At 35.9% G+C, this 11,414-nt stretch overlaps 1 protein-coding gene across 1 annotated transcript; it reads right to left on the bottom strand.

The window, feature by feature from the left end:
• Nucleotides 1–1,446: 1,446 nt before the first annotated feature.
• LOC133437661 (putative nuclease HARBI1) lies at nt 1,447–10,601 on the bottom strand. Its single transcript, XM_061717320.1, has 4 exons — nt 10,372–10,601; nt 8,367–8,798; nt 6,807–7,018; nt 1,447–6,677 (listed from the first exon to the last, which is right to left on the bottom strand). Exons 1-4 carry the CDS (start codon nt 10,587–10,589, stop codon nt 6,256–6,258), a joined length of 1,284 nt encoding a protein of 427 aa, XP_061573304.1. The 5' UTR covers nt 10,590–10,601; the 3' UTR covers nt 1,447–6,255.
• Nucleotides 10,602–11,414: the final 813 nt, after the last annotated feature.

Below are 11,414 nucleotides of genomic sequence, written 5' to 3'. Positions count from 1 at the left end.
AGTGACAAAAACAATCAAGTCAAATCCAATCAAACTGTGCATTTTGCAAATCTGCAACCCTAACCCCCCTGACGAAATATCCACTTGACAAGTATTGCAAGTTGCCCTGTTGTCGTTTTTATTACTGAAATGTAACCAGACTTTTGAGCGTTTGAATCACTTGAGCCATGTTTACTAGTGACTGCTGGCTTACATGCGTGGTGACGTCATTTGTGCCGAGTGGTATTGAAAAAGGAATTGTTTGAAAAATTTGCAAACAATTCCTACGAATTGAAACCCAGGGAACCGCTCACGCCTACACCTAACCAGTCTAACTAACCAAGGCAGTGAGTACTCACCAGTTGGAGACAGTGTAGGGTGGGTCATCATGTCATCACCATCCTATGAAAGAAAATTGGGCAATTTGGCTTTCAGACACAACTGAATGATGTTGATCAGATTGGTCTGAGAAGTGGGTATACCTGATGCTGAATGAAAAATAGGTGGGTATACTCCCATGTACTTTGCTCTATACTACACAGAAAATACACATAGAAACAGAAAATAAATGTGGAAAGTGAAAAACATTAAGTTCATTTGTGGCTTTGAGAGGAAGATATACAAGCCTGGTGTGGGATCTTTTTATTTGCACAGCTCTCACTCAGTTACAGATACTCAATGTTTGTGGTGTTATACACTTTAAGATTATAAAAATAGAAATATTTGAACACTGTCGGATTGTAGCATCCCTCGTGACGAGAGTATTGCGTGCCAGGAATAGCTCACATACATATTATGCTTGGTTTGCTCTTCATTTTTGTATCAGCAAAAAAAAAAATCAAATAAAGGACTCTGAAAAGAGATGTAAAAATATCTAAAATGAATTGGAAATTCCATCATAATCATTACACACTTTATAAAGGAAGAGTGCAATGAATGAGGGCAGATGTTGGAAAAAAACTAAATCACTTATTATTCCCTAATTTCATGACATGACTGCATATTCTAATTTTAATATTTTATTTTGTGTTTCAGGTGGAGTGTTGTTGCCTGTTTTCATCAGCACATCTGTGGTTTTATTCGTGGTGTGTATTCTGCTGTTCGTTACAAGGTAGGTGAGTGGTTCGATACACTACAAGGTTATTTTAAAATAAATAGTTTGACTCACTTCACTTGCATGTCATGGAATACTTGAGAGCCCTGCTATTGAGTAAATTCATGTGGATGCACATACTGTATTTAATGGCACGCCTCCCTCTTTAGGAAGAACATTTTTGAAATTATAAGCGTTTCGTCTTCACATGGATATAGCCTATAATTGATATATATACACACACATAAAAATACTCAGGGACTAATTAGAAAAAGGTGGGGGTAATCAGGATGTGACCAAGGAAGGACATCAAAAAAGATTTTTTTTTTAAAAGATTTATTTTACAAAAAAACAAGGCACCTTATGCATTCCAGAAGAACATTTGCATCAAAGAATACTGAGCGACCAATTACAGCGACAAAACGATAAAACAAAACAAAGAAGATAGAGAGTGAAAAAGAAAGAAAAGGAATAAACAATAAAATAAAAGAATAAAATAAAAAATAAAAAACGCAAGTGATCAGTCAGGAATTAGGGTACAAAGATACTTATGAAGATGCTGGGCTTTTTGAATCACGCAAGATTTTAAATATTTTTTGTACTGAATTATTTTGTTTAGATATGCAATAAAGATTGGATTAATTTTCAAAAAGCGACATTTATGAATAAAAAATGTAGCCAATATAATTAAATTATTGATTCCAAAGTCTATTTTTTTGTCCTTCACTTATAAACCAAATGTAATGCTTTCAAATGTAAGAATAGGAATGGTTTGATCATTATAGGTTATCCAGTATTGGAAAGCATCCCAAAAGGTCCTAGTTAGGCTACGAGAGAAAAAAAGATGCTCTAAGGTTTCAATGTCTGCGTTACAAAAAGTACAAATATTCAAATATAAATTAAACCTTTTAAGTAAAAAATCATTACATGAATAGACCACATTCATTATTTTAACTTATTTAGCCTTAGGTGGAAGTGGAAAGGAGAGGTAACTGGTTCTCATCTTAATTAAATGCCTCCAAAATTCCTGAAGATTTTCGACGGAAAATCAAACCAAAAGCCTTTAAAAAAAAAACCTTTCACATTGTTTAACAAAACTTTGTAACCATTTTAATTTGATGGTACCATTCATTGGATCAAAGTCAATAGCATTTAGACCCCCTTCTTCAATAGATTTCACAATGTCACCTCTCCTTAAATAATGATGCTTATTTTTCCAAATAAAGTAGAAATTATTTTGATTGATTAATTCTCTTGATTAAATTGTCAGGTATATCCAATGAATAGGCTGGATATATAAGCCTAGATAGACTCTCCATTTTAGTAAGCAAGTCTCTTTGGAGCCAACTATTAAGAATAGTCCTACAATGCTGTATGTTATTTACTATATTAGAAGTTTCTCTGACAGTTTTATTTTTTGTGACTATGATCCCTAAATACTTAACTTCAGTCTTTACTGGGATATTATACACATTAATCAGAGGGTGATCATGAATAGCCAATAACTCACACTTCTTCATATTCAAATGTAAACCAGAGGCTTTCGAAAACAGAGATACCTCATTCAGTACTGCCGGAATCTGTGCAGTGTCCTTTAAGAACAAAGTGGTGTCATCCGCTAGCTGACTGATAACCAATAAACTTCCCATCACATTTAGTGGCTGAATGTTTAGACTGTTTTTTATAAGGTTTGCTAATAATTCAGCCACAATAATAAATAACGGTGAGCATGGACAGCCTTGACGAATACCTCGTTTAACTTCAAAACGCCTTGATGTTCCAAACGGCAAAGAAATCTAACTATTAATATCAATATATAACATTTCAATTATCCTGATGAACTTTTCCCCAAATCCAAAATATTCCAGTGTTTGTATAATGAAAGGATGCTCAACCATGTCGAAGGCTTTGTAAAAGTCAAAAAACAAAATAACCCCATCATCTTCAATTAAATCCCTATAATCTAATAAATCTAATACCAATCTTATATTGTTATGTATGGATCTGTCCGGAAACCAGACTGGGTGTCACTTATAATCTGTGTCATACCAAAGATCATACCGCCCCTTAATCTGTCAGCAATCACATGTGTAAGCAGTTTTTAATCAGTGTTCAGTAGGGTAATAGGGCGTAGATTGTCAATATATCTTTTGTCTTTACCTTGTTTGGGTATAAAATGTATTAATCCCTGCTTAATTTGTAGGGGTTAAAGTCCTATTCCTTATAATGTAATTTATAGCATCAAACAAAATCCCTTTTTATATCCTTCCAAAAGAATTTATAAAAATTTGAGGTCAGACCATCTTGTCCTGGAGCTTTTCCAACGACTATTTTCTTAACCGCACTGGTTAATTCTGTCATATGGATCTCAGAGTCACAAATCTCTCTAAACGCTAAATCTATCTTGGGGATATTACTTTTAACACTTTCTAGAAAGGCCGTCGAATCATCAACAGAATATTCTGATGAATAAAGTTTTGAATAAAATCTGTAGATTTCCTCAGATATCATTTTATGATCTGTACATTCAACATCATTAATCATTAACCTGTTAATTGCCTTTCTCTCTCGTCTCCTTTTTTCTAGTCCATTGAAATAAGCTGTGTTCTTTTCCCCTTCTTCTATCCATTTAACACAAGCTCTAATATATGCACCTTGTGCTTTTTTAAGATATAGATTATCAGGTTTCTCCTGTAACCTAATAAAATTACTTTTATCAAGATCAGAGATGAATGTCTTGTTACAACAAACACTTATATCCTGCACCAATTGGACCTCATATTCTCTTTGTTGTCTACATTTAGATTGGCTAAAATTTATAGAAAACTCTTTCACTTTAAATTTGAAAAATTCCCATCTATTACTACAACTAACTATACTCCTATCTTTCTTAATCTTCTGTAATAAATCTTTAATAGATTTAACATATGCCTCATCTTTTAACAGCTCTGCATTAAACTTCCAATAATCTTTTTAAAATTAAGTCCTACTTTCTGGATCCAATACAAGATGTATTACACAATGATCTGTTAAGGGAGTGCTAGAAATAGCCACATTTGATACATACCTCACAATTTTGGAAGTAGCTAACCATAAATCTATTCTAGATTTACAGCTGGCATTTGGCTTAACCCATGAAAATTGTCAAACTGCTGGATTCCTATCCCTCCAAATATCTATTAAATTATTGGAGTCAATAAAATCAAAGAAAATCTTATTATAATGGTTAGCATTGTATTTAGAGGGGCATCTATCCTGCCATTCATCAGGTGTCAAATGTAGGTCTCCTCAAATTAAAATAAACTCAGAATGAGAAACTTCCTTATAATCAGAAATAACATCTGCCACTTTCAATAACAACAATTTGTTTAGGTTACTATTATTGTATCCATAAACATTTATCACAATGACAAAGTTCCTTCAACATTTAACACAGCTGCAAGCCAATGACCATCTTCATCACCTCTGAAAGTCATGACTTTTCCAGGGCATCTATTGAAACATATGGCTACACCACCTGAACGACTAGAGCCGTGGCTAAACAGGATTTTTTCACCCCACTGGTTGGACCAGAAGGTGGCATCAGTGTCGCCTGAATGAGTTTCTTGTAAAAAAGTACAGTGGGCTTTTTGCCCTTTACAAAATAAAAATATAGCCTTCCTCTTCACATTGTCTGGAAGTCAAAAAAGATATTGCAATTGTAAGAAAAACTGTTTCAAAATAAAACAGGAAGTTAAGCATACCAACTTAACAGGAGTACAAAATCAAAGGGCAGCAAGTAGAAAAACACAGGTTTAACATAAGAAGACTCAAAATAAAAGAAAAAGAGATTAAGACCATAACACCGTAAGAAGACTGTGGAACATTCTATATTTTCTCCAAAAGCAACACACGTTAACATTTTTAATTTTGAAAATAATAGAAGATGTAGAAAAAAGGAAAATTTTCTGATAGTAAATTTGAGTATCAATCAGCAGCAGTAATACTGGTAACATCCTCCTTATGATATAATCCTTCTTTCATCTTCTCAAATTTCCCTCCAACCTTTTTCTGACCACATAAGCACACATGACTCTAAGGACTTTCATACTTTATCTTTTGTCTGATGTTTTACTTCAGTTGCTTAACATTTTTCAAGCCTCTTGGTCAATCAGTTAATGTGACCCACTTTCTGTTGGTTGACCAGTCTAGTTATTTTTCATTTGTGATTTTTTTTTCCCCAAGAACTTGCCTCTTCTGTGGCCTTACTCAATGGACCAATACATGAGTTTCTTTTACATTTAATATGTTCTTTTGTATTTTTCAGGGCTCTGAGTAAAGCTGAAACCAACACTGCTGCTTCTGGTCAACTTTTTAAAGAAGATGACAAGGAGGTACTTTAAATTGAGTTTTACCTCCTATACGTTAATTTTAATACTCAGGAATCTAATTAAATTTACCTGGACAAAAATTAACCCATTCAAATGTTTGCTTTAATTCTAGACAACAATGGATGACATTTATGTCAACTGCAGTGAAATGAAACAAGCTGCTAAGGATCTGGGCTGAACAGCGCTAACTTGCCAAACTCTGGCAAAGCAAACGATTTGATTTACGAAAATGTGAACTAGAAGACCAAGAGGAAAAGAGGAATGGATCCATTTAGTGGCATTTATCTGGATGACGGGAAGTCTGTGTGAAGAAGTGGGGCCTAGAAATACGAAGGAGATGGACTGTAAATACAACAAAGTTGCATTTAAAAAGAAAGCTGCTTAGCTGACATAGTTAACCATTTTATATCAGGCTTTGTGCTGAAAAACTATAATCTTGTTGTGATATAACGTTTCATCAAAATATGAATTGGATAATCAAATAAAATAAACTTGTTTTCTTTTTTTTTAAGGAATCGTGCCCAATATTTTTTTTCCTTTTTGTTTTGTTGATTATGTTATTTTTGTATTTTGTTCTTGCTGTTGCTGCTTTAAATTGAGCACATTGTTATAAATTTTGCAGGGTTTTTTGTATGTTGGTCTATTTTTCTTCTTCCTGGAGAAATTGTTCTGGATTTGTTCAGGTTGTATCCAAAACAGACCCAGGATACTTTGGTACTGACATTGTACCATCTTCGTAAAAAGGGGTGAAGAAGGTGGACAGAGGGGGATGTCTGGTTCAATGGATGGATTAATGATTCAAGACATGCAGTTTCATTCCACACTTCCCTGCGGTGACAGAAAGAAGGCAGTCAAATGGTTGCGGACAGCCTGGGCAGCTGTGTTGGAACGGTTCTTTGACATATGTGAGGGATCTATGGGCCCCATCAGATTTGAGTCCCCTGCTACCAGGCTTCGCCACTCCCCAGGCTCCACTAATCCACCTGAATCATAGTCCGCAAAGCTTGGTGGTATGTATTTGGTCTCTGGTGTGTTCAGATCGTCAGTGTAGGCCAGGTAGTTGTGCAGGACAACACATGCCTTTACAACATCCACGGTCTTCTCTGGCAGGAACTCAACATGCCGTCCAAGAATCCTCCACCTTGCCATCATGATTCCAAAGCTGTTTTCAATGACCCGCCTGGCTCTGGAAAGACGGTAATTGAAGTTCTGCTTCTCCATGCTCAGATTTGCCCCTGCGTAGGGAAGTACACAGTAGAGTATTAACAAATGGAACATTGTTGCGTCACAATCATGTGAAGTACAAAGAAAAGTAAGTGGCCATTAGAGAGACAACTAAGTTTGAAATTATGTCTCTGCCATACCTGGGAAGGGGGACATGAGATTGCTGTGCAGGGGGAAGGCAGCATCACCAACAATCACATGGGGGATTTGGACTTGTGTTCCAGGGAGTTTCGCTGGTGCGGGCAGATTGAGCTCATGGTCGAGCAGCATCGAACCAAATTTGCTCTCCTTGAAAATGCCCCCGTCACTTTCCCTTCCATATTCGCCCATGTCCAACATGGTGAAGCGATACCTATCAGAAAGAAATTGAGCATTATTTTAAGTTACTTAATAATTTCACTTATCTAAAGGCTAATGAAACACTAAATATCTATGGAGGATTTTTTGTGCCAAAATTAAATAAATAAATACATAATTAATTAATTAAATTGGGAATTAAATATATCATTAATTAATTAAATGTGTCATTAATTAATTAAAATTAGAATGAAATGTCATTAATTAATTAAAATACAATTAATTTTAAGTAAAAATATATATTTATTATTTCAGCATTTAATTAATTAATGACACATTTAATTAATGATTTCGTGTTGCGTGTGAATCATGAAATGTAAAACTGCACTTAATTAATTAATGACACATTTAATTAATGATTTCGTGTTGCTGAATCATGAAATGTAAATGTAAAACTGTCAGTTTCACTCGTCAAACTCAGTGGGCGGAGCTAACGCAAATCTAGTGGAATCCACTGCTTTGGTCTGAAACTGGAGAGGAAGCCTTTCTAAACATGACAGCTGTGAGTTGCGTGTTGTAGAGAGTTGCCTGATGCAGCAGCAGTATCTGCTGTGACGGAGCCGCTGGAGCCGGAGGAGTTCTGCTCAGAGCTTCTTCAATTAAACTCGCTGCTTCTCTCAGGAGCTCTGGGCGGGATTTTGACATTTTGTACACCTTGCTGTTTCAACATTTGAGGTTAGAGGACCGAGGTTTCAGTGTTTGCCAATAAAATTTTGGAGTAGAGTAAAAATTTTGGAGTAGAGTAAAAATTTTGGAGTAGAGTGTCCAAACCAACGTAGAGGTGAATAATGCCACCTAGTTTATCGGAATGTGTCCACAAGCCCTGCAACAATCCATTATGTGGATTCGATTTGCCTTGACTTGATGTGCAGGGGAACCAATGAGGTGTTTGGAATCCGCCCACTGAGTTTGACGAGTGAAACTGACAGTTTTACATTTACATTTCATGATTCAGCAACACGAAATCATTAATTAAAATGTGTCATTAATTAATTAAATGCAGTTTTACATTTCATGATTCACACACAACACGAAATCATTAATTAAATGCGTCATTAATTAATTAAATGCTGAAATAATAAATATATATTTTTACTTAAAATGAATTATATTTTAATTAATTAATGACGTATTTCATTCTAATTTTAATTAATTAATGACACATTTAATTAATTAATGATATATTTCATTCCCAATTTAATTAATTAATGATGTATTTATTTATTTAATTTTGGCACAAAAAATCCTCCATAAATATCTGCACCCAATACAACTTTTTTATGTAATGCAACCCCTGGGTCTTCGGTTGTTTGCTGTTTTCAATAATAATAATAAAGCAATACCTTGCATCACATGTTGCCATCATAACTATGGAGCGAGAACCCTTGAAGTAGCCACTCTTGGAGCGTCGCGGTGCCTTGATTTTGATGTGCTTCCCGTCGACGCTTCCTATACAGTTCGGGAAGTTCCACAACTGCCAAAACTCTGCAGCAATACCTTCCCACTGGCTAGTTGAAGGGCATGGAAGAAATTCAGGCTGCAGGACCGTCCATAAAGCTTTGCAGACCTCTGACAGTATACCAGACGCAGTGCTGGAGGACAACTTGTAGCTCGCTGCAACAGACTGTTGGCTGCCACCAGACGCTAAAATTTGCAACGTAACTGCAAGTCTTTGGGCAGCATCAACAGGCATGGAGTGTGTGCTCTGGTGAGATATCAGCGGCTGCACACGACTAAGCAGATCGTCAAATCGACTTGGCGACATTCTAAAGTTCCTGCAGGAGCAAACAAGAAAAAAAAGCAAGAAAAGATGTGAGTCTGAAAAGTTGTCCAGGAGAAAATAATATACAATACAATTAGTGATGCACCGCTTGTTCGGTAACCAAAATCGTTCGGCCGAAGATGGCAAAAAAACACTTTCGGTGTTCGGTGGAATAAGTGGGGAAAAAAACGAACAATTAATAACGGCGTTGTAAATCGTTGGCCAACCAAAAAGTAACCACATAAGAATTTTACCTAACATTCACCAGGAGGTGGAACAAAAACAACATAACGCGGGGAAATTAAAAAATGTTCAGTTTTTTATGTTAAATAAATATTTTCTACCTTTTAATTTTGTAAAATATTTTTTTCTTTGAAAAGCATGCCTAAATCAAATTTATTTGATTTATGCAATGGTGAAAAAATTGGCAAAATAAATGAAAAACTGCAAAGAACCATGTTCGGTATTGTTCGGTATTCGGCCAAGTGTTTATTATTATTTTCGGTTTCGGCCACAAATTTTAATTTCGGTGCATCACTAAATACAATGCATGAAAGCAGCATTTCCAAAAGGTAAAAGCACAACAATCCCCATGATAAATCAAAATTATGAGATAAAAGGTCATAATTACCTCATAAATACGCCTTTTTATTTCATAATTCCAACATTTATGGAATTATAATCAGTCAACAAGGCCCCGATCCCCCCTGCCCCCCGACTACTACGGACTGCCCCCCCATCCCACTCCACGTTACATTAACGTAAATATTCCCGTAACATTTGTACAGACTCACATCCAACACTTTAAAAACCCCATATTGTACATTTCTGTCTATATTGTTCATTTCTGTTTATACATTTTATTTGTCATCTGTCATCCTACGTCACTTTTTGTAAAGATTCATATCCGGCACTTTTTTATCCTCATATTGTACATTTCTGTTTATTTCTGTTTATACATTTTACTTTATTCTATCTCTTATTTTATCTCCATATACTTGTTTGCTTTTATATTTTTATTTTTATTTTTACTGTATTGCACCAATCACCACAACAAATTCCTTGTGTGTGTTATCTAACAAACTTGGCAATAAACCCCCTTTCTGATTCTGATTTCTGATTCATTGTATCCCATAATTTTGTCTATCTCTAAACTATACATTTTAATATAACTTTTTATCACATAACTTAAACTTTAAACCGAAATGTCATATTTATGACAATTTGCTCCCTTCATGACTTCATAAATGTAATGAAAGATATGAAAATTTTGAATTTGGATACAGGAAGAAGAAGCGGAAATGACGGTAATTGCGTCATGATGTTCTCCGCGCGTCGCTGTTTTGATCCAGATAAATGATTAATTACCATGTACACAGGGATAACCCTGTTTGCTCACACACGTAAACGGAATATTATCAATAACCCGAGTTTTGACTGCATGTGAACGTAGTTCCTCCAGTTCTGCAGCGTTAGCCCCGCCCACTGCAGCGTTGACAGCACCAGCTTTATCCACCAAGCAGCGATGCAGCCGTCAGGAGACTGTTGACGCTTTAATGTGAATGCAGGGGGAGAACAATAGTTACCCGAAAAGCATTTCTTCATCAATGTCTCGCAAAGGTCGAACAAGCACTGAAAATTCGCCCGTATTCTGCCTCGATTGGTTCGTTGGGCGCACATTCCATCTCCTCCGTCTCCAGACCCTTCTTCTGTTGCGAAGAACTCGATTCAGGATAAGGATACTTTCTTCAACATTCAACAACTGCATCTCCAGCAAGATTCTCTCCTCTCTCTCGAACGCCATTGTTCACTGTGACCGGAAAAGCCGGAAGCTAAACAAAGAATCAACCAGAGACGACGGGCAACCATTCAGGAAAAGAACGCCCTGGCGGCCTGGGGCGGTACTGCACCGCGGCGAAATGGAGTGACATTTCACCGAGAGTTTTTTTTTGTTTTTTTTATTGAAACAACAAACAAGGCACATAAACGTCATATCAGAATTACAACCTTTTGCCTTGGATTGAGCAACATCAGTATTACAAAGTATACACTGAGAATCGAATTATCGTACAACATAAAATAAAAAAAAACTCACAAGGGCCATCTCATATTACAGTTTTTCTCAGTCGCTTTGGTGCTATTCTCAGATCCCTCTTAACATTTGCACAACACTTAGTGCATTTCTCAGAACAATTATCACAAACTGCAAAACCTAGTGGATGACCTGCAAAAGCGCGTCACTTGCTCAAAATGGATTGTCTATCCCTCAAAAGCAAGTACTCATGTCAATGAAACTGTCAGTGTCGTCAAAATGAGAAGTCCTGTCACCATCGTTTATGAGCATGATAGTCAAATGGCTTTGTCATGTTTTCATTAGGACACTATATTCTCTAAGAGTTTTCTAATGTAAAAAAAAAGGTCAGGACTTGGTGACACTACCTGAAAATGCTCAAGGCAGAACTATACACTACTTGTACAGCCATTTGAAAACTACAGTAAAGTTACACATTGCTGTAGTTAGGGGAGTAACTGAGTACAAGACACTGAATATGTATGTTTCACATTTTTACTGTATGCTCTTTGCAATTCTACAGCATTGTGCAAAAGAAAAATACACTACAGTCACTAA

The sequence above is a fragment of the Cololabis saira genome, chromosome 3 (genome assembly GCF_033807715.1).
Source record: "Cololabis saira isolate AMF1-May2022 chromosome 3, fColSai1.1, whole genome shotgun sequence".
In the NCBI taxonomy this organism is placed as follows: Eukaryota; Metazoa; Chordata; class Actinopteri; order Beloniformes; family Belonidae; genus Cololabis; species Cololabis saira.
This window is presented reverse-complemented; position numbering and strand designations above follow the sequence as displayed.